This window comes from Calidris pugnax, unplaced genomic scaffold (genome assembly GCF_001431845.1).
Source record: "Calidris pugnax isolate Ruff unplaced genomic scaffold, ASM143184v1 scaffold21, whole genome shotgun sequence".
Lineage (NCBI taxonomy): Eukaryota > Metazoa > Chordata > Aves > Charadriiformes > Scolopacidae > Calidris > Calidris pugnax.
This window is the reverse complement of record NW_015090770.1, coordinates 4,463,028-4,487,269: the sequence shown is the minus strand read 5'-3', so window position 1 is coordinate 4,487,269 and position 24,242 is coordinate 4,463,028. Positions and strand designations below refer to the sequence as shown.

At 41.0% G+C, this 24,242-nt stretch overlaps 1 protein-coding gene across 13 annotated transcripts in view; it reads right to left on the bottom strand.

The window, feature by feature from the left end:
* Positions 1-24,242, bottom strand: part of CLASP1 (cytoplasmic linker associated protein 1) — a 178,113-nt gene that overhangs the window by 81,641 nt on the left and 72,230 nt on the right. For 8 of the 13 annotated variants that reach the window (XM_014939521.1, XM_014939528.1, XM_014939553.1 and 5 more), the window contains exons 8-19: positions 14,261-14,413; positions 13,256-13,329; positions 12,396-12,488; positions 10,947-11,092; positions 10,053-10,188; positions 9,274-9,344; positions 8,821-8,880; positions 8,054-8,131; positions 6,089-6,256; positions 5,190-5,239; positions 3,844-4,014; positions 2,159-2,182 (exon numbers count right to left, since the gene is read on the bottom strand). In XM_014939521.1, the coding sequence (XP_014795007.1) occupies positions 2,159-2,182; positions 3,844-4,014; positions 5,190-5,239; positions 6,089-6,256; positions 8,054-8,131; positions 8,821-8,880; positions 9,274-9,344; positions 10,053-10,188; positions 10,947-11,092; positions 12,396-12,488; positions 13,256-13,329; positions 14,261-14,413 (1,224 nt within the window). The remainder of the gene's footprint in view (positions 1-2,158; positions 2,183-3,843; positions 4,015-5,189; positions 5,240-6,088; positions 6,257-8,053; positions 8,132-8,820; positions 8,881-9,273; positions 9,345-10,052; positions 10,189-10,946; positions 11,093-12,395; positions 12,489-13,255; positions 13,330-14,260; positions 14,414-24,242) is intronic. The other 5 variants (XM_014939545.1, XM_014939605.1, XM_014939558.1 and 2 more) reach the window with 1 other exon arrangement.

Genomic DNA, 24,242 nt, shown 5'->3' with positions numbered 1-24,242 from the left:
AAATTACTTACTGGTGACCTGCAAAAAATCCAGGGGCACAAGCATGGATGGAATTTCTGCTTTATGTTCAAAGAGTCTCTCTTGCACACAGGTATTTCCAGAGCAAGGGGATGTTTTTTCTCTTGCCCCATTGCTTTATGTTCAAAGAGTCTCTCTTGCACATCCAGAGCAAGGGAATGATTTTTCTCTTGCTCCACCACCTTAATTTTTACATTTGTGTCAAGAATATAAAGTTTTGCCTTCCCAGTAGTTCCTGGCAAACTCTGCAAGATCAGAGAGTTGGCAGAAGACCTTTCTCAGCCCTCATCTGTAGGACACACCAAATCCTGAACAAAGGCTGTTTTTCCCTTAACTATCTCAACAAAGGCAAATAAAGATGAAGAGTTTCAAACAGTGATTAAACTCATCCTTGAGGTGCTCTGGCTGTAGCATGCCATGTTACTATAATGCTCCCTCATCCTCACTCCCCTTGAAAAAAGAGAATCTCTACAGCAAAAGGAAGAGATGAAATCTGGTATTTACCACGAGGGGGATGGCAAACTCCATTTCTGAAAGTTCATCTCAATCTTTCCCCTCAAGCAACTTGCTGGTTTCTATTACAGATTTTTACCAAATGAAATCTGCTTCCAATGTAGCTGAATTGAAAAAAACAAACTAATAAAACAACCCCCTCACCACCCTTTCGCATGATGACAACAAATCATTTAATAAAGAAAAAATAAAGGTATTCCAGAGGACAGCTGTTAGAACAGGCCTCCACAAATATTACTACAGCCCAAGGATGGGACTGAGACCTGCACTTTAATAAAGAAAAAATAAAGGTATTCCAGAAGATGTTAGAACAGGCCTCCACAAATATTACAAGGAGTGGACTGAGACCTGCATAGGATATTTCATAAATTAACATTTAAACTTTCAACATTTCAAAGTTAGTCCAAAAATAGAAAGGTTTGAGAACTTGGGGGGAAAGAAGAAGAGAAAAAGAAGGGTCAGCTATGAATAAAAAAATGCTCAGGATTACAACAATCTGGAACTTCCACCTTATTTGCCATTGATTTAGAAATATGGGTGGTTTAGGCCAACTTCATATTCCTTATCACTGACAGATCACAAAAGGACAAACTCTTGCCCATGATACAGAGCCAGTTCACCTCCAACACTAAGATTAAGTGCCAGTTTCAAAAACAGTAGAGACCCTTCCTTCTAAATAAATCAATGCATCAATAATAGTAAGGAAAAACCACACACGTCACACAGCACAGTGGCACTTCTGAGAACAGCACATCCAAATACAAGCAGACATCAGGGAGACAAGCAGAGTCCCACAAGACAGTAATAGATCCCTTGAAAAGAGACTTGCATCAGGAAAAAATGGGTTTGTTGGGGGGTGTGGCGTCTTCATTATGTGTAGAAGGCAATCTTGTTTTCAACTCCTGTCTACCTCAGAAAAAGTGATTTCCCAGTGATCTTTTTTGCCTGAGAGAAATAAAGAACAAGCTTTGACAACAAGCCAGAGAACCAGACTGGGAGCCCTCCCAAACTAGCTGGCTCAGTCTTCTTGAAAAAAAAGCCTTTCCTCCAACTGTCTTAGATGTAAGCCATCTCGCTCAGACAGTTCACAACAAAAAGAGAGCGCTCAGGTTGAAAGAGGTTGGCTAAATATTCCTTCCCTAGAGATCATTGTTTACTGTCCTCATTTTTCTGCCATGTGATCATCTCGTTCAATTCTCTCGCTGCCCAGTCTCTTCCCGAAAGCATTTGGCAGTTGTGACCTGAGCTTTGGATGGAAAATCACAGCAAACCTTTACACATCGTGGAGCAAGAAAACACAGCCCTGTGTCAGTTTTTTGGTTTTGGGTTTTTTTTTTTCATCTGTGCACAGGTCACCTTCAACCAAAAGCAGTGCTTTAAATATGGAGACCCACACACAGCTTTGCGATCAGAAGTCATAAAATCAGACTGGTGCCTATTAGTGGGGAGGAGCTTGAAGAGAAAGTAAAGAATACCCCATGGCATCAAAATGAGCAGGACAACCATGCAACACTTCATGCAGGTCACCAGTGAACATGGATGAGAACCAGATAACACTTTGAGAACAGAGACCAGGGAGGGTGGTACGACTGTGGACACACCTCAGTTACACAGAGAGACTGCTTACCCTCGGTTTTACTGGCAGTACCATCTTTAGGCAATTTAAAAAAAATAAGGAAAGGGTTAATAGGGAAAATTAGTAACATCAATAGAAGCGGGCACTATATATTAGCTACAGAAATATGCAAAAAAATTAACAATTAAATAAAGGAAAAAAAGTTTGACTGAGCAGCAAATCAAAGCTCAATGCACCTGAAGAACACGCTTGCAGGTTTTCCCTCCTGCAATAACCAACCTTTGCCAAATTCCATTTTTGTTGTTTGCCTCACTATTTCTCCCATAGGAATGCGTTGGTGACAAGTGTCCCTAGTAGTTTGAAAGGAAGAAGGGTCCTTTAGGAGCAGCCATGTTTGCATCACTTAGAGTGCATTTGCTGCTTTTTTCTGTTATAAGAGCAAGCTTTAACACTGTATTCAGTCTCCCAGCTTCAAGGACAAAGCCAACATTAGTAGATACTTTCCCTGCCTCTTCTGTTCTTCCTTATGACATAGGAGTGTTCAAAAGCAGTTTTGCCACTGAAGCCAGTGTGCAGCATGATTGAAAAACGGTTGCATCCAGAAGCTCGAAAGCACACTTTTATGTGATCAACTTCATACTCTGTGTTATGTTTCCTCTGCAACGTATCTAAGTCTTGAACCAAGTAGGAACAATTCAAATCAGAGCAAGAATTCAACTTCCGAACCAAATACAACCAACACATTTAAGCCAAGGTAAAATATTTCAGATACGAAAGAAACCTATCTACAGAAGGGATCTATAGAAACCATGCCTATATAATTCACCAAGCCTATTTTATCAGGCTAAAGACCGTTTTCCTCACAGTAAGAAGTAACTTTTCAACTCAGTGAAGACAATCCCTACAGCTTAAATCAAGATCACCGATTTCTGATTTTTCTTTCTCTTGTAAAGATAAATTGATGAAAAGTCTAGAATTAGATCAGCATGTAAACAGGTGAAAGAGAAACTAGATCAGATGATCAGCTCTGCTCACAACTGAGTTGAAGCTCTGCAAATAGTGTCATTCACTGCGTTGCATTTCCTCCTCCATGCCTCCTTCAACCGCATCTCCAGAGAGAAAGATCAAATGCAAACTTTGTTGTAAGAAACCCTGGGCACCTGAAAGTGATATATGATGATTTGAGAGAAAAATGTCACATGTGGCTATAATCCAAGAAGAGTCAGCATAAGGAACAGATACTTGTATCCTGTGTGGTGAGATAGGAAGGCCGACTTCTCTTTGCTTCTACATCTTTCTCTTTGGCAAAACAGAAAGCGATCAAACTCAACTAAGATGTACTATTCAAAGCATAAAACAATTAATGAAAAACCAGTTTCAGGAAAGGAGGGAAGGAAGAGAAGGGAAAGAGACAGGAGTAATTGTCAGAAGGAATTGAGCAGTACTTCCCCCAATAACATCCCAGAATCAGAATAAGATCTGCTTTTCCCCAGAAAGAAGAGTGAGACGCAAAGTATTAAGCAATTCAAAACCTAAGAAGTTGCTTCAGGTCAGTTCTGTCGCAAATTTTTTCCTTAATCCCAAAGAGCAAGAGATTCCACACTGATCCTAGAGAGCTGGCAACGATCTCAGATATATGTTCTTCTACTTAGAGTTTAATATTTAAATAAAACTACGAGGCACCTTCTGCTAGTAAAGAAAGCTAACTGCAGGAGTAGAAGAACATGTAGATTTACCTAGTGATGCGTATGAGCCTGGGGGCAAGGCTGCAGCAGAACTGAAGGGGATGGATGCTCCAGAAGACGTCACTTTTGACTTGGCACTAGCTGCTGCATTCACATCGACGTCACTGCGGGATCGCTGCAGAGATCCTGGTGTTGACACAGATTTTGTACTTACTGTAGATGCTGCAGATGGGAGTGGGAGATCCAGAATAAAGAAGATTAATTTTTTTGAGCTGTGTGCTTCAAAGAGCTTGACAAGCAGTTTAATGTTCTATTTTTAACACTCCCTGCTGGCACTGAAATACCTCAACTAAGAATGCTTTATCAGGGCAATGTGGGCTTCCCCACACTGCCTGCAAAGATATTTCAAAGCTGACCTGATGCTACCTTTAAGAACTTTATCACACGCTAATGTATATGCTGAGATCAAAAAGGCTGCCAGGCCAGTAACAAAGAAATTCCAAATGGAACTAGATGGGAAGGTTCAATCACAGTACCCATCACCAGCCTGTGAGTTGCTGGCCAAAACAGACCTGCAGGTCCTTCGGTCCAGGTTCTACTAACTTCCTTCCCAAAACCTCATCTTCTCATGAGGACTGCTGTTCCCATCACTTGTTGATGCTTACCCTCTTAGGCATGGAGCTTTTCTAATCAGCTGCAAGCAAACATGCATTTGTGTGCACAATCAAGTAGGTTCCACACCAATATCTCCTTGAATCCAAGGTCTCAGTAGGGTGTAGTGTATACACAAACCAGACAGAACCCGATCTTGGTCAGGTGTAGAAAGCAGCTTATCTTCTACCAAGAAAGTTTCGTCTGTTATATACTGTACTAAAATTTGCTATTTCGATTATTGTATGCATTTACTTAGGACAAGAAAGCTGCACCTAAATATTCCATCTAATAGTAAAAACAGATTAGCAATGAGATGGAACACTGTAGAACTTGTGTGCAGACGATGCCTCCAGTAAGCGTTGAAACCACAGAAAATAGTAAAGCTGAATGCACCATCAGACTACATAGCTGTATGTCTTACCATCAGCAGTAGTTTACTCCAGCTGCTACACAGCTAAACATACCTTGGCTGCAATTTTCAAGGTTTTTTAGGCTGCCCTTCAGGTGCAAGCAATAGCAGATTTACTAACTTTCAAAAGCATCATTTTATCAGCAGTCAACGCACAGAATGTGGTATACAACCCAGAACTAATTAAAAATTTTACACAGCAAGTTGCCATTTTAAGGAGCAGTAAAGAGTGATCAAAGTTGCTCTTTGCATATTACAGTGTCTGAAATTCTCATTCTAATTCATCCCACTTCCTCAGCAACACCTGAGCACATTTTTCAGCTTCTGTTCTCACCTCTAGATGTAGTACTTCCAGTAGGGCTTCTTTTGGCAGACAATGGACGGCTAGAAGTTAATATAAACATTTATTAAAATGAAACTGGTATTTCATAGTCATCAGTAACAGTGCTACTCTGCTCCCTCAGTAGACAATTGAGTTAATAGTAAGTTATTCATATACAGGAATAGACTAAAAAAGGTTATTGTTTAAGAATAAATACAGCACCACCATGAAATTCCTTACAAAACCACTAAGAAAAAAATTAGCAAACACATTACTTGAGCAATGAGAGACTTTTAAAATTCTTTTTGTAGATTTTGAAAGTAACACCAGTAAGTTATATTTTTCATATAGGTCTAACACTTAAATTGCAGACATTCAGATCCCTAGTTGACTGTATCTCTAAGAGAAGGTAGAAAACATACAGTCAAGAGAAGAGTTACATATTGACTTTGCAGTTACTACTCAAGTTTTGTTTAGTCTTTTTTTTCCCTCTTATATGGAAAGAGGCAGACTTACACCTTTAGGATTAATGCTAAACACTGAATTTCAATCCAAGCACTGTTTTAAGCATACCTAGAAGGAATGACTAACAGACTATGCTGAGAGAAAGCTTCCTTGAAAATTATTTATGGAATCAAGACTATGAGTATTTTTCACTTTTTTTTTTGTTTTTTTTTTGGTTTTTTTTTTGTTGTTTTTTTTTTTTTAAATAAAGCCAATAATGGGCTTTGTTGGCCTTTAAATTTAATACAATGTTCACTAAAAAAAAAAAAAAAAATAAAATTTGGAATAATCAGGTGTTGATGCCAAATGGTGACCCGATGAGACAAAGCAATGTGATGTCTCCCTCCAATTCAATGGAGCTATCTGTAGTAGTTTAAACAGAGAGGTGATGACATTGAAGGACTCACTTGAGACTCTCCTGGGAGCTGGAGGAGGAGCGATCTGACTGAGGCAAGGAAACGATGCTGTCAGAGTTCTTCAGATGTGACTGCAGGGCCTTCTGGTAGGAAGACTCCAAGGTGTGGTACAAATGCTCTGCCTCTCTGCTGAAGTGACTGTGGAAACCCCAGTAACACCTGGAAGAAAGGCACAGTACTGTGAACTCTTGTGCTTCAGAGGGCAGTGGAGCATGGGTACAATCAGAGCCCTTTTCACTACTGGCATTAGTGGACTCATTAGCCCAGTCATTTCAACCATCTACTGCCCCTATGACATGCTTAAAACCTAGCACTTTCTTCAACTGATTGTATTGTTCAAACAGCCACAGAGAAGACGAAACAAATGAAAATAAGACAAGAGGAACCCACCATTTGGTGCTCTGTAAAAGCACAGGTAGTTAAAAAAGATTCATTACAGAAGAAACCCCCATCTCTCTGGCTGTCTAACGTGCATGGGAGATGGTAGACCCATTAGACTGATACTAGTTTGGGACTGGATGCTCAATAGCTACTTAAAAAACACGCCAAAAGCAGAACACACACGTGGGCCTGACTCATGAAAGCACCAGCTGGTGGTGTCTTCTTCCTTAAGTTTAACAAACAGCTCTTCTACAATGCTGCAAAGACAAATCTGTACTGAGTTGAGGCTGTTGACTATCTTCTTGGGAAGAAATAACAAGGAAAAGGAAAGAGATGCTCCTATAGACTTCCAATCAGTGCCACGCTGAAAATACAAGAGCATTTGAAAATGAGGGAAGAATTTCTCTCTGGTCCAAATCTCCTGGCTCAAGGCTAAACACCATTCACTCTCATCACAAAGGAGATGAAGACTCTTGGCACTTTTCAGGGGACAACTAATGGCCAGTTTAAGAGTAAGATAGTTAGTTCAAATGAATCAAGAATTGTTTGTGTGACAGCCAGTCCTGAGAGAAGTCACACACATTCTCACGCCACTAGAATGAAACAAATTTTTGCCTTACAATCAGCCACACAGTTAATTAAGATACATGGGAAGAGAGAATTAAGCTTGGTCTCTGAAGTCTCATGCCATTCTCCTTCCTGTCTCTTCAGCTAAACTAGACAAATGCTGTGAAGTCCCAGTGTTTACTGTATTTTTCAGTGATGGACACGTTCTCTTTCAAAACTATTTAAACAGTCCTACTGTGAAACACCTCTGCTTATAACACAGCATTTAGATTAATAAAATTTGTTGTTCATTGATTTAATGATTTACAGCATCCTGTTTCTGAAGAAAAACGTTCCTGTAGTGTTCTCTTCAGAAGAGCATGACCCTAATATATTGGCATACTACCATAAGTATAAACACATTAATGGAAATGCAAGAGATCTTCAACATAAGAAAAATAATTGTAAATATGAGAGTTTCATATAGATACACACAAAGACAGTATTTCAGTGTTATAAATTATTTCCTTAGTTTAGGATACCATTTAAAATTGTATTAGCACAAGGATTTTTGTTTCAAGAGTAGCAAACAACCTACTCTTGCATACAGGCCAAAAAGAAAAGAAAAAATATATTTGAAATAATAGTACTTTTGTACTTAACAGGAGAAATCTCAGTTAACTGCAAGCAACTCAAACATCAAAAATAAAGATTAATTTCCCAGTTCTCAACTCTAGACTCTTGAACAATTCAGGTAAGTATTTTAATTGCTTAGATAAAAAGACAATAAAGTATGACAAGAACAAAGAGAAATAAGCACCATTAGAAGATGTGATACATATGTAACTCAGCCCTATGTAATTACCTCATATGACATCTGAGGTACACACTCCCATTAAAGCCAAGGGAAAGTTGGCATCAGCTCCCAGGAGGATGTATCTGGACTTTAGTCTCCAACATGCATTACCATTGACTCACAACAGGGGCAAAGAAGAAGAAGAAAAGACACCAACAACAGCTTCCACTTACTTTCTTGCCTCTATCCTGGCTTCAGAGTCTGCATCATGGATTCCCTTCTTTATCGTTTCAGCTAACACTGATATGTGTCTGAAATAAGACGAAAACCATTATCTATCAGTCCAGAAAGATGTGCCACACTTATAAACAAATGACTGATTTGATTTTGCTTTGGTCTCCAAGAACAAAGAGTTCACCACATCTTCCCATTTCCATGTAAAATACTTTGGAGCCTTTATTTATTTACTCTTAAAAGTCAGTTTTATTTCACCCACATTGCTGACTAGGAAAAGGCAAACAATGTTCTTCATAAGCCAGTTGTTAGTTAGCTGTTGAAACTGCGTGGCTACAAAACCACTTTATTAACCCTTAAATGGTCTCGTGCAGTCTAGGACTAAGGAAATTGTGTCCCAGTCTCTTTTCTCATTTACTTTCACTGTTAATTAGTCTGAAGCGCTGTAGAAAGCTCAGAAGCTCCTGACAGATGTGTATTCACATTCACATCATCTCACTTTAGGCTGCAAAAGGAATATTGAGTTCAGGGATTCATTCAGCCAGGCTTTCTGGGGCTGGCACAGGAGACACTCTCCAAACTCTGACTGCCAGAACTACAGGGATGAATGGTGTGTGTGCACAGATGTACATGTTTTTTTTTGTGGCAACAGTCTCTCTACTAGAGCTACCTGATACAATCTCACCTCTTGGATTATCCTTTCTCTGGAATTAACCTCATCAGACACAAGTAGGAGAGAATTAACCAACTTGTTTTCAGAGCTTACCTTTCTAGGGAGTGTGTTTGCCACTCCTGTAACAGCAAGTCTAAAAATTCAAAACAGCGCCTGAGAGAAGAAAGACAAGAAATGTTGAGTTCTCAAAGTTCACAAAGGCACATGACTTTGCCATACCCACCTCTGAAGAGTAGCCACCTTTTGTTAAGAATCTTTTTGGGACATTAGAATTCAGTAACAAGCCCAGTTTTGGTGTGCTGAGAGGCCTGTTACAACATCCACATGACACTATCAAAAGAACACCACTTCTGCCGACTGGCTCCAAGAAAACGTGTCACTATAATGGCTAGTAGCAGGGAACAGGAATATGTCTTTAAAGAAGTCAAGACAAAGATTAAAGAACATTTTCCTTTGAGGAAAAGTGCAATGTAATAAAAGTGCATTCTTTAATAAGTGTGGATATCAACCCTTTTCATGAAAAAAAGAATAAATTTAAACGCTCACCTTCTAACTGCAACAGACTTGGAGGTACAATTACTGGTTATGATGGGTATTAATCGAGGGATGTGCGTATGCTAGAAGAAAACAAACAACAAAACCATAACAGTTCCATGGGATGAAAGGCTGCTGCCTTCACCCACCTGAACCCAGTATGTAGATATTTATTTTTGTTCAAATCTTAAAAATAAAACTGCTAAATAAAAGAACGCTGTCAGATATAGACAGATATTTTTATTACTAAAATATTTATCTGTTAAAATATCTTTAACAGATATTTTATTTTCTTCCATAATGACAGGCTCCAGTGAGTCAAAGAGCTCAAGTCACTGCAAGATCTAAACTGTCAGTGGTGACAACTAGAGAGATATCAGGCTATCTATCTACAGCTTCCCCAGTGAATCACTAGGCAGAAGTCACCTCCATGACCTAATGGTTTTAGGAAATGTGCACTGTCTGTGAGGAATTCTAAAGCATTATCAAGAGGCTTAGTCTGTCCTGCAAGGCAGGTTTAAAACCCATTCAAAGAAAAAAGTTTCATAAGCTCTTAGAGGAATGAAAATATATTACTCTGCAAAGAGACGCTTCTCCTACTATTTTGGCAGGGCTTAACTATCATCATCTACACAAGGCTGCATGACATCTGAGAAAACCAAGCCCAGCACAACCAGGAAAGTAGATTAGGCACTTAATCTAATTTTCATTATAGTAACATTCATATTTTTTCAGAAACACCATAGTATTTACAAGTTATAATAATTTGTTCTCTTTTGATGTATACTTACTCTAATTATTAATCTAACTGCTACAACACCAGAAGTGGCCATGACTTTGGCACTATTCGGAATCAGATTAAAAATTGTTGGCATGATGGCTTCTGCCCCATGGTCAAACTTGTTTCCCAGAACTGATGACAAATGTCTGAAAAACAGAATGAAGTCATGCTAGTAAGTGTGCTGAGGATTAAGCCAGTCAGACTTCTACGGAACATATGACATAAGCACATCTGACGTCTCACTCTTCCCAACTCCAACCCCAAGGGACAGAAAAGATGATGTGTCAAAAAATAGTTCATTTACTTCCATTTCAAACTGATGTTCTATGTTCATCTGAACTCTGAGAAACAGTAAGTTCAGCATAAGTAAATAAAGTAACTAACACAGCTAAAAAATTATCAAACAAATGGGACAATGCTGAAAGAATGTATTTTCCTGAACTTGCTAGTTTGCGTTACAGTTTCTCTGAACCTGTCTATTTTGCCTTAATATGCATAAATTGCAAAAAAAAAAAAGCTTAGAAACACTGCAGTGCCCTTTTTCTTGAAGCAGTTCACAAAGAAAAAACCATCAAAAATAAGAACTAGCACAACCCAAACCAGAACAAAACATACGCATTTTCAGCTTTATTGTCCAATCTTCCCTACTTGGTGCATGAATACACAGTTTGCTCATTCATTCAGCATCTCTCAAATCAGCATCGTTTAAAACTCAACAACACAGTTTGGCACAATTACAATTAGCAGCCTACACAGACATAGTTTTAAACAGCTGCAGCAAGATCATGTTCTACCTATAACTATGTAGTACTGCCAGCCCGAATTACATCCTACATGTGTTTTAACTAGAGTCTGTTCCTTTTTTCTACATCACATTTCAAGTGTACTTAGAAAGTAAACTTACCCCAACGTGATACAAGCCTCTCGCACTACTTGAGACCGCAGATCTTTAGCCGATAATTTAAACGCTCCATCCAAAAGTCTTAAGTGTTGGAAGAAGTTATCGTATTCTGCAGCTCCAGCCAGAAGTAAGGAGCGTATCTTTTTCAACTGTTAGCACCATAAAAGAAAGCAGTGACTGTTAATGAGCAATAAACACAAGAACAGTTATGTTCAGGGCTGATACTTGGTTTCCAGGGTCCATGCATTGAAGAACTGTGTTCTTAAAGTCCAAGCAACTCATTATTTCAGATCCTACATTCAACTCATAGGTTAACATACCAAGTATGAGAATGCAATCACTCTAGCTAACTGTTATAGGAATCCAGAAGTGTTGCATACAGCTATTCGAACTGTATTGTTAGTAACCCAAACATTACTTTTTAAGCCAAAGGATATCTTGAAAGTTCTCCTCTATTCCACTTAGAGACCACCTATTTACAACAGCCTCTAAAATGTAGGTCCTCTCACTGTTACATTAAAAAGATGTAACAAAGGGCATGGCTCAATACTCAGATCTGAGTAATACTGACTTTTATCTAGAATATGTCCATTGATTTAACTAAAATACTTATCTGTCTCTATTAGAAGTGGAACCCATCAAATGGGAAACTTTCTATTATTATTACAGGGACCATCATTTCCTCCTATAGACATTCTTCTGGACATCTTCACAGGCCCTCATGTGTACTGATGCACCTGTACAGTGCCTCTATTTAGCCTCACTGTTGGCAAACAAATAAACCCTGAAGTAAGCTGAATCAGCAGAGTTTGCCACTCAGATCCGAAATACGGGATTTAACAGACATGTCAAAGTCACTACACCAGCGATGAAAGCCTACAGTGTAGACAAGAACATGCATTTATTTATATCATGAAAACACAGCTCACCTCAGTAAATAAAACTCAATCTTGGCATACATAACACATGATTTTCCACTTTCACATTTCCCAAAGTCATATTTATTCATTCAAAACTTAAGTGTGTAAATCCTTTCTGAATAGTTTTACACCTCTTTTTGCAAAGTGTAAGCTCTTTTATAAGCAAAGTGACTTTCTGCTTCATCAGGAAGTTCTAAGATATTCTGAATGCCACTTTAGACATTTTGATTTCAGCATCTGCTAGTAAATTTCTAGCTTTACATCTCAATTTGCTGTGTGACTTCCAGTTCAACCTGATGCTGCCTCACCACATTCTTGTATAGCAAATAGCATTTTCCTTCACAGATGTGGTTTAAATTCATCCTCATAAGGAAACATTCTCCCTAAAGCCTGGGGGAACATAACAGATGTTCATCACTTAAACTACGTTCTAGCCTTACTCTGAGGTGCTCCCATTACCCTCTTCATGGGATTAAGCTCAGTCCAGGAAAACCTTATAATAATAGAGTTCATATCCAAGTTCACTACTTACCGCAGAAACTCTCTGTTCCCAGTCGTGCTTATCGTCTGATAGGATCTCTCTTATTTTGTTTATGGATTCCTCAAGATCCCGGCTAGAATAAATCTGCAAATTTAAATACAGAATAGCATCATACTGCAAGATTTACTCCAGAAAATCAGACCACTTCCCAACTTCACTCTTACATCCTTTGCTCCTCAATGCTTAAATGTCATGTGCTAGCCTTGGATATGGCTGCTTTGTGAAGAATTTGCACCCATTTTCTGCAATCAAAAAAATACCAGATGCCCACAAGATGATTGAAGGATGATCTTTTATTACTTCACAGTTTTAAGCAGTATTCCTGTAGCTATTAGCAGCTGTATTTGTGAAGACCTACAGAAGATCATGAGTGGATATGTGTGCTGTTAAGCTGGCCCGAAGAGAAAGCTCTGGTGAAGGAGAGGGGATATGTGACACATCTCAGCTATTCAGCTAAATCTATTAGCAAACACACACTCACAACAGCAGCGATCCTGGAGACACAAGTCAGCTTTATTGCTTTCAGTTCCCAGATAATACAGATGAAATGCAGAGAGGCTCCTGCTGACTCAAGTTTCTGTTCAACCAGACTGCACTGTGTGGCATACACATCCAGTTCCAGCTTCGTGTCTATTCCTGTGATACCTCTGTCACAACCCTCCCATTCCCTCCACTTCTGAGGGTTTCACACAAACTACTGGCAGATACCACCATTTAAAACTTGCCTCCCTCTTAAGGAAGATTTGTCAACATCACAATGAAGCACAATTTTCCCAGTGAATAGTTGACTAGAACCTACTACGTTCCTTGTCTTTTTAGTACTGTGTGTTTTAATGTGTAATTCTACTTACCTGAACTGTTGGGACATCCTCAAATGCCTTAATGAAGTCTTCTTCATCCACAGCACCTGCCCCCTCTTTGGCTGCTGACACACAAATGAAAAAGCCTTTTCAATCTCCTTATCAACAAGAGAATCAATTCAGAAACCACCAGCTATCAAGGCACCTAATCAGGAGAAAGTTCACTATCCATGCAGCCTCAGAGTGCTCCAGATGTAATGAAAGCAGAGACAGGGAAATTCAATGCCAGGCACAGACCAGACATTCACAGCATCCTTCAACTCCTAGGCACAGAGGGCACATTAGGGAAGTCATTACAGTAGTCACTCAAGACTTAGGGGACCTAGTCTGAAAGATGAAAGGGAATATTTACTTTAATTATATAAGAGATTTTATTTTAAAGGATTTAATCCCATCTATTATAGATGAAGGTGCAGCTCTGACAGGTGCACAAACAGACAAATGTTAAGGAAGATAAATAGCCTCTGGAATACTAATCAGATTAGAGACTGTCTGGTATAGGGAACTCTCTCCATTTCTCTAGGTCACACGTAGAATTATAAGCACGTGCAAAATTATTGCTCAGTTTTCTTTCTGGACCTTCATTACCAGCAACCCCCAAAGGCCTTAGAAGAAATCCAATGTGTCGAGTTTAGATTATATGGGCAGAAGTTTAGCACGTAGCTGTAAGCAGCCTGCCTCAGTTCAACTACAGTTGCAGGCAAAAAGTCTACACACTGCAACACTGACATGATCAACTTATAGCCCTCAGCACAGAACCACAAAAGTACAACCTTTCAAAACCGCAAAACATGTCATAGGGATGTGGGGACAGCTTGGAAATTCATCCTACCAAAGTTCAGTCATGGCATGCAGACGATGTACACGTAAGGATTTCACAGGGGAAAAATTGTTACTGGATCCCTGGGGACAGTGTGGAAATCCTTGCAATATGCTCAAACAGGAACACTATAAATACTTCACATAAAGAGCAATTCACATATGCTATGGGCTTACTTGAAGACTTGGTGCCCAGCGCTGCAGACCCAAGTCGGCGGGTAGTCCCCATCCCAACTCTGCGCGAGTTTGCAGGGGCCTTTGAAGATGTAGAGGAGCTAGCTGAGGAAGGTCTGTTCCCATCCACGGAGTCTTCATCATCAAAAATTTTATCTGCCAAATAAAGCATACTCAGCTGTAACTGCGATGAAGCAAAGGGACGTCCCAAGGAACATGCCCACACAATGACAAACGTGCAGTATGTTCAGGTCTGCTCTGCTAACTCTCATCTCAGCAGTGTCTTCACACTAGAAATTCATGAATGGCCACCAGGTCACTAAACTCAATCCTTTGCTATTGCAACCACAAATGCATTGCTTTCAATGAATGCATTCAGATAAAAAGAATAAACTTCACATCATGAGCAGAAAGATGGAAGCCACAGATAGTACTTGGGGTGTCTACAGTCTGCATGTCTGATGTTTACACCTCTGATGTTTACCTTCTTTTGCCATGAGCTGGTGAAACTAAGATCAAGCACAAATCCACTATCTAAGCGTGGCAGGGATCAGGCAGCAGAGGCTGCTCTGTCACACCGCGCCAACAGCCTGTACCAGACCGAGAATAAACAGGGTAACCCAGGAAAGATTGCACGGCAACACTCGTGCTGTTGATAAACCACAGGCCATTAATCACTGAGCTACAAATCCACTTTAAATTTTTAAATGACCACCAGAGAATCTGTACAAGGAAATAGAAAATTCATAAAAAACATAAGGTGTATTAAAACTTACTGAATCCTATGTGTACATCGAAAGGGAAATGCAGCCTGTTCTTCCAAATGTGAACATAAATTAACTTAAAATGAATTACAGTCACTTTGATTCTCAGTGAAGGTCACTTCAATTCCAAAGGAGTGCTTATATTGCATTTTTGCACAGATTAGCTCACCCACTTAAAAAAACACCTTTAGGTTGAAAGGTGACAAAGTGTTTGGACAGCTGATATATATGGCACACTTGATTTATTGAGACCAGAAAGCCACCTCAGTCCCCATCACTTAGCTTCTCCACACTAACACTTCATTCAAGATTTGAGACCTGCTTCACGTCCATCCCTCTCCAAAAGTCCAAGGTACGCACCCTGTACTCGTTTCAGGAACATTTCCTTGGCAAAAACTTGAGCAGGTGCTTTAATCCATCCTTATTCAGGAAAGCACCTGGGAATATCTTGTAACAAATACAGGCTCCTACTGAGACACTAATGAGTGAAATTCAATATACGAGGTTGAGCTTTCTGAAAGTAAGAAAATAAATTGCTAACAGTATAGACATATTCTAGGGGAGGCAAAAGAACAGAAAGAGAAGTCTGTATTGTTCTCAGCCCAACAGCTTTAAGTAGTTTTCCATGCCCAATGTGGTATTGGCTCATTAGCAGCTGGACACAGAAAAACCATTACAGATCATCTACAAACCTAAAAAGCACATTTCAATGGACACAGAAAAACCATTACAGATCATCTAAAAACCTAAAAACCACATTTCCAATATGTACCCATGCACATGATGCCATACTCTAATCACAGCACAACACTGAAATTTTAGGTAGACAACAGCATCCAACAAGTTAAGAAAGGTGGCCAAGGACATATCTCCCCTTAGTTTTGATATTCAAAAAGTCTTGGAATATGGGAGAGGGCCAGAAAAAAGTAACATCTAAAGGGAAAGGGGTAATATAATAACACTACTTGAACAGTTGTTCAGGCAAAAGTGAACAAATGAACCTTAACATCAAGAAACTTAAGGTCACACAGCTAAGAACATAAGCCGCATTTAAGATGTGGGCTGTCACACACACAGTGCCTTAAGGCAGCCATGGGGACTCTGCTACCTCCCTATTGACACTGGTCATGTTCTGACATACACCATTCAAAAATAATTGGAAAAGAGCTCAGGGAAGGATCATGAGAATGATTAAAGGATTGGAAAACATGTTTTTAATTACATGAAAATTCACTGCAGGGGACTGTTTAGCCTGGCCAGATTCTTAACAAGTTGCTTGATTATATTGTGTTAACAGAGCAACTTGAGATTTATTAACGTAGTTTTCCAGTGTGATTTATTAATATTGTTTCTCACTTAATAGAAAAATATACAACAAGGCCACTGGCTGGAGGTTAAAAACAAATTAAATTCTGAACTGCCTTTTTTCCCCTCCCTTTCATCCCCCACCCCCTCCAACTCCCATTTTTTGGCAACAGTCACAGCACTGACTCCCTGCAAGGTAAGAAGGAGCATCACCCAGTGAACTCTACCACAGGCAGGTATTAAAAATCAATACTGATTTTTTTTACCTGAAAGATACAGTCTCGTTCAAACAGGAACTATTTCAAAAACATTATTTAGTGAGAGTCGCATAGCAGGTCATAGCAGATCAAAATAGACTTTAAAATGTCTAATCTCTGAAGTCTCTAGGAAGGGGTTTAAGTGATGCAGAAAGACCCACAGAGACCTTGAATACAAAAACTTCTGAGCAAAATTTTCACCAATTGCATTTATTTCAAAAGCTCATCTAGATGCTAAGCAAATTATTATCTGTTGTATGTATTACCAGCCAGGAGAAAGTCAGTCATGCTCAAAACAAAGGATACTTTACTACTTCAAAACCACTTTCATCTGGCAATAGAATTCTTCATCAGCTGCATTTCAGACTATCTATATGTCTTAGTTAATTCACTTCCTCTCTATCTGCATTTTTAAAGCCTCATCCCTCTGAAAGGAGAAGAGGGTGTGGTTTGCTATTTAATATAATAAATAAAAAAAATCAGGGAAACATTAAAAGAATCACACTCCTATGGCCTTCTAGCAATTACATCAACTATAATTTTGGTGTAAAACAGGCTTTTCTTAGCACTAGCTAAAAATAACAGACAAAAAAACCCAGCCAGTCTGCCCACAGTATTGGGGATGTTTGGATTACAATCATATCTTCCTGTTCATTAAGTCTACAATCTAAGCATTACATATTTATCAACTCGGAATATCCCTTCAACAACCCATCAGCGTTTTCTCCTCTGAGCAGTGCAGAATGCCAGCGCCACATTCAGAACTGCACATCAAGTCTTCCAGCAGCACGTGTGCAGGACAGAAAGAGAAACAAAGAACAGAACGAAACCTGAACATGGGAGTTCAGAAAATAAGAGAAAAACAGCCTACTATACACTACCACTTAAAAAAGCCTTTTTTCCTCCCGTCATTCATTGACTCCTGATCAAAATAATCATTTGAACTAGGATCATATTTTTTGCAGTCCATCTGCAAATCACAAGAGGGTAAATTCAGCATGGGTGTAACTCCCGTGACTCCAGCAGAGGTGCACCAAAGCGGAATCGGTGCCACATTCTAAAATTAAACAACCGTTGATGCTCTCCCATCCCAAGACACCCCCCCTCCCGCCAGTGCTCATTTACAAGGGCCACATCACACTCTCCGACAGAGACATGCCCTTTAAAAGAGGCCTTTGTCTGCTCACCACTCTGCTGTCTCAGAGAAACACAGACCACATTTTGCTTTACATTTTCAATTCCCTTTGCATTATTTAAGAAGGAAAAAAAGACACTTACAAGTACATATCCTCCTGCAAATAAGCTTCCTCAACATTCCTTCATATTTTCCATAGCGTGCCCAGATGTAACAGTGCTTCACCGCGCGCCGCGGCTTTCAGTCCAGAACATAATCAATCATTGCCCCTCGTATTCATTAAGCATGCTGTCTTCACACGTGGATTTAAACAGCTATGCCTTCAGTCCTCTCTCTACGACTGCGGCTCCGCAGGATTCTCATCAACACCCATTTCAGCCCAGGAAACTTCAGATCACTTCTAGGAAGGAAATTCCCTGCTAGCGAGGGGAACCCGGGACAAATAATCCGGGATGAAGCTGAGCTGGCTCTGCCTGGCTGGGCTGGCTTGCACTAGGAACCAGCCTGACTTTATCCCCTGGGAAGCGCTAACAGGAGCATCTCAACAGCTGTCATCGTTTGTCCATGACGAATAAATTTAGTCATTATTCATTTTAAAACGTAACCCCTTCAGGTCTGGGCAAGGTGTAAAATGGGGAGAAGAGACAGAGGTAGTTGTTCAGGAACCGCAGTAAATAAGGGCCAGCATTTCCCCTGCCTGAACCGCCAGCCTGGGACCTTTTAAAGCAAAGTAATTGAGTCTCAGATTTCCTTTCCAAGGAAAGGAGATGCTTTCTGGCTTTTAAAAGGCTTTAAGATGTCAGATTCAAATCTTTCAATAATTTACCTGTAAGCTTTAAAGAAGAGAGCTACTCTGTAGTGACTACAGAGTGCAAAAAGCAGCTTACAATCACGTCTGTTTCCAACAAAGATGCCCCGGAACGGTCTTTGGACCTGACTCTGCAAGATACCAAATCTGCTCCGGTACCAAAGGTACCAAACCCACTCTGGCCCAGCTGTGCCCCTTCATCGTGTCCCATGTCCAAGCGCTGGTGTTGCTGAAGTGGGCAAGCAACTTGCAAGAATTTCCTTTTACAGGACACCATCTTCCCCATCTTCAATTATACATTTAAATTTAAGCTGTTAAATCTCTAGTTTGACATCAACATAGACTGAAGCACCATGGCTAGAAGATGGAATCTACAGATGCTCTGCTTGCTCTGGAAGTACTCCTTTTTGCCAGACACAACCCAACATGCATCGGCCAATGTTTTTCCAAGAGACCCCTTGGACATCTCAGACCATGCCCTCCCCCCAAGACCCACAACTGGCCCCATTATCTCCAGCTGTAACCCCCATCAAACACAAAGCACAGCTCACTCTGCTGTGGGTGCACCCCCAGCCTCCAAAAGCGACAGCTACAGCTGAGGTTAAACACCTCTTCCCATGAACGCACACCAACCTACATGTGCCTCAGCTACAAGCCTGCTCAGCTCCAACATTTACAGGTATTGTATAGGTTTCTCCAGGAAAACGAGTTTATGAACCCACTGAAGATAAAGGGACACGTACATGCTCCTCAGCAGGACTCAGTGTTTAAAGACAAAGGAGTCACAGTCCCCAGCAGCAGAGTGCAGGCACAGCACATCATTATGGTTTCTCGCTTGGCCATCTCCCACAGTGTCCCAGCTGCTCTCTCCTCCTGGCCCCAGCCGTGGCCCCTCCTTCCCCACACTCCACACCAGGAACAGTATTTTGAGCCTTGAAAATGCTGCCTGCTTGGGTTCAGTGACCCTCCCCAGTGCCACCTGCCACCCCTGTCCCCTTGGGTCCAGTTCTCCCAAGCTTTACCCAGCCACCAGCTCCAGTCCCAGCCCAGCGCACTGCCGCCTTTCGGCACAGTTCAATGAACCACCTCATCATCCTTCCCAAAAACCCAGCCAAGCGGGGATCCCACCAAGGGCTCGCCAGGACTGAGCCAGCCACAGCAACCATCCGTTGCCCTATTTCAACTAGAACACGTGGCTGGGAGTTTGTCTTCTGAGTAAGATTTTCTACAGTGTAACTGTAGACAATATATATATGACCATAAATAAATACAATAAGCAATACAGCAGCCATCAGCCACAGGCAAGGTGGTACTTAGAGACTCACGCCAAGAATGTCATGCCAGGTAAGTGGACAAATGCTTTTTAATAATCCTTCCAACACCCACGTGCTTTTCCTTAATCCATAATGTTTCGGTTTTCCTTCCTTAGCCCGGAAAGGTGACATTCATCATCTTGGCTGCTGCCTCATTCTGCCTAATTATGAGCTAATGAAGCTGCTCATAACCTAACAGGTCTTCAACTGCTTTTACAAAGGGGAAGAATATTCCTGAAAGAACACTTGGAATTGTTTTCTGCTCCTAATACATCATATTACGCAGGCAGTTGTTCTGATACGTCCCAAGTCCCAAGTACACGGCTACAGCAATTTCATAGTTCTGATGTCTGCCATCCCTCTGCAAGCAGAAAAAGCAGTGGGCAGTAGTAGCAATAATGAACAAAGTGAGGAATCCTGCATTTATTGAACCAATACCATAAAGTTAACCAAGGAAACTGATGTACAGCCTGACCTGACCACATCCAACACCAGACTGGGCAGACACAATCCGCATATGGAAAGTAAATTCCAACTTCTACCTGGCAGAATAAACAATAGCCCTGGCAACATTCACAATCTGCTCTCAAGGACTGGGCTGGTAAGTTGGAGGAAATCTTCCTGCAGAAGACTAAACTGAAATCATGCAACTCATGACTGACTGAAGTTACTGTTCTGAGGGATATTATAATTTCAGTCCTAGAATCAGATGGCTCCAGTTTAAGTTATATCCATGATGGCTGTGGGGAAGCTTGTGAACAAGGCTTTCAAGCCTTAAAGACTTGAAAACAAGAGACAAGTAAAAAAAAATTCAGTATTTATGAGTCTGTTTGCTTCAAAACATGATTTTTAAAGCCATAAAGTTGATGACATTAACATCCTCGTGTTAACATGCCACAGCATATACTCTAGTATCCTATGACCATTAAAACAATTAAGAACACAGCAAAGTGCTTTTCAGAAATTTCTGTTCATGAAATCAGCACACTTGAAAACAGGAATTTTTAAGAGTTAGTGAAACTGTCATTCAGAGAGTTTTCAGCAATATGAAAGTTCCCATTAGCTTTAACTAGGTTTAGAAAAGAGGCGGTACAAATGTTTCACATTCCTACAAGCTTTGTAAAATTAAGTAGCAATAGGCAAACAAAACAAAGCTATGATGCTGAGCGAAGGAGCAACAGCTCGAACAGCTGAAAGAATTCACAAAAGCTCTGAAAGCTGAGATAAAGCCATAAAAATAGCCAGGATTTATTAGTTTTGCCAATTATTCTAGTACAATTCACAGACACCTGAACAAGAATCACAGGCCCATGGGCTAGGAGCTGCACAGTCTTCACCCCATATTGTTTCATAAATAAATAAATAAATAAAATCAAGAGACAGACACAGACATGCAACACAAGGAGAAAAAAAAAAAGTGAGAAGAGAGAAAGGTAAGGATCCGTTTTCCTCAGAGTCATCCTTAGAAATAGAGTATTCCCAGAGCGCCCCTTCCAGCCAGCCACACAGCTTTCCCCCAGACCTCAAGAGCATCAGGAAATCCACAACGAATACCCTGGAAAAATCACACCCGCCCAAAAAGCCCACATGTTTGCATATAGTTTCAATTTAAAGAGCAAAGCCAGCCTCTCCCTACCCTGCACTTACCCCTCCCGTCACCCAGAAGATCATTTTTAGGCCTTTCAGGGCACCTGCCTGCCTTTCCTAGCCTGGCTGTCCCTACAGAGGTATCATAATCTCCAAACACAGCCTTCCACAAATACATTGACTATTTCAGAGCCTATCAAACACAGGGTGTTATTTCTGCGTTTCATTGTGGCAGCTTTCCTCACTGACTGCGTTTGGGGGTGTTGTCCCTTTTTTTGGTTTTTTGTTCTGAACCCTTGAAGATACCCTTTACCCCGGCAGCAGCAGCCCAAGCACAGGCATTCCTCCCTCCTCACATGGATGATGGTGCTCGTTACCATCATCTCTGCAGATAAAAAACACACCCCGAGCCCTAGAGATACCAATCAATGAGAAAGGCTATTTATACAGGACGGACCAGGGGGATGTTTTAGAGTCAGAAAATATCTTTTTCCAGAACTATGGGAATTAGTGGCCTTATTGCAGGGTTGGTATAGGAGCAGGAAAGCATTCCTTCGGATAAAGCTATCCTTTGTGCTGCACAGCGCCAACGTTAAGGTTTCTCCTCAGCCTTAGTGAAGTTTAATTATTTAGGCAAATAATTATATAAAAGAAAGTGAATTCTTCTGCCTTAGTTCACAAGACAGCAAAATTCAATTCTGCAGAAGCACAGGAGCTCCCTGGGGTACCATCTCCATACACACACGTGGCAGGGATGCTGAAGAGCAAGCAACAAACCTTTCCCCTCCTCGCCCTCACCTCCAGGTTTTAGCACTGGCTGGAAAACTTAGGGCAACAGCCTGTGCTCCCTGTGCTTGCAGCGAGCCTCTGCTCTGTCAGAAATTCAGGTGATGGGCAAAAACGGGCAGTGGCATCATCCAGCTACTGGTCACCCAACACTGCACCTACCACCCCAGGCACCAGCAGCTTGCTTCGCCTGCGTCTGTGGCCAAGCTTGCACAGTGCTTGTGCTTAAACGGATATAAATGCGATTAAAAGACTCAGCTACTCAACATTTTAACATGTGAGAAAACTGAAACTCAGTTGCTGAGGGACATCCTCGAGGGTGTGAAAACTTTAGGGCACTTAGGGAATCTGGATAAAGCTCCATTCCTAAACGTAGGCTTTTTTCAAAGTCAGTTTTTCCTAATGTTCAATGAAACGTCTCAAATATTTACTTGTTTATCTTTAAAACTGGTTTATGCATATTCAAAAAGGACATTTACAAGTGGCTCATAGAAAATATATACCACAAGGAATTAGAAAAAATGTTTTAATTTAGTTGGTTTTGACAGGTTGCTTAAAGCTTAGCCACACCTGAAATTGAGTTCTCTGTGTTTCACAGGGTTTGTACCCAGGAACGCTACAGGAAAACAGCTACCAAAGACGATGCTAAACCAAGCTCCCAGGGAGACATCTGCTGGTGACGGCTCAGGTTTCATTTGCCAAAACCCGTATGAACCAAGCTCCCAGGGAGACATCTGCTGGTGATGGCTCAGGTTTTATTTGCCAAAATCTGTATGAAAAAGCAGATATTTGGCAAATCAATAGGTAAAATTCTGTCTTACCTGGATTGTTTATATCCCATATAAGTAAAGTGAATTAAGGAATTCCCCAGGAATCTGAAGCCTTTAAATGAACAGCTGCTTTTCACCTGAGAAGGACAGGAGCACCCAGTGCCTCCAGCCCCACAGCCCAGGTTCAGGTTTCCAGTCACTAGCACCATCTGTTGCCAGGACATCACAGGAAAAAGCATCTTCTCCAGCCTGCAACCCCTTTTCTGTGCATTCCCTGCACAGACCCCTCTTGCCTACTCCAGTAATTAGCAGGAGTGCAGCTCACCTCGATGATGGGTGTCAGGGCAGTCAGCATTGTCAACAAAAGGAAATGGCATTTTATATTGCTATCACTTCTTGCTTCCTGAAGGGCTGCTCATTTTCTGTACATGCAGCAAGGTGTACAGTGTTGACAATTAGCACACACAGCTGTATTAGGAAGGAAAGAGCATCCTGATATTTTTAGGACAAAGCATCTTACTGCCTCAAGTATCCCAGAGCAGAAATGCTGCAGGAAGATACTACTTCAAGCCACCACAGAACATCCTCCCCAGCACAAATCCTGCTTCTGCACACAAGTCCTGTGGAAGAAAGACTTCTAGAAATACTTACAAGGAGACAATAATGCCAAACTGCAGCACTGTTTCCTTTTGGGATATGTCTCAGAGGCAGCTGGGTCAGTGAAGTTAAGCCAGTAAGATGCGTTGGAGGGACCTGGGGAAGCTGTACCACCAGCCCTGTCTGAGATTTTCATTTAGGTGCATTTACAATCAGTAACAGGGGCAACATGCTGCCCAGCACTTCACATTTGCAAGGGAATGACCATCCTGAGAGACAGTGGGGCATCCTAAATTTTCTAAGGTAATGTGGAACTGCAGCACTGTTTCCTTTTGGGATAGGTGTCAGAGGACAGCTGGGTCAGTGAAGTTAAGCCAGTAAGATGCGTTGGAGGGACCTGGGGAAGCTGTACCACCAGCCCTGTCTGAGATTTTCATGTAGGTGCATTTACAATCAGTAACAGGGGCAACATGCTGCCCAGCACTTCACATTTGCCAGGGAATGACCATCTTGAGAGAGAGTGGGGCATCCTAAATTTTCCAAGCAGCTCACTCCAAGCCAAGAAACATGTATGCAGTTACTCCTGACTGACACAGGAGAAACCGAGGCTGCCAGCCTGTCTCCTACACAGCCACAGAAAACAGGAGCCAGAGCTTCTGTCCC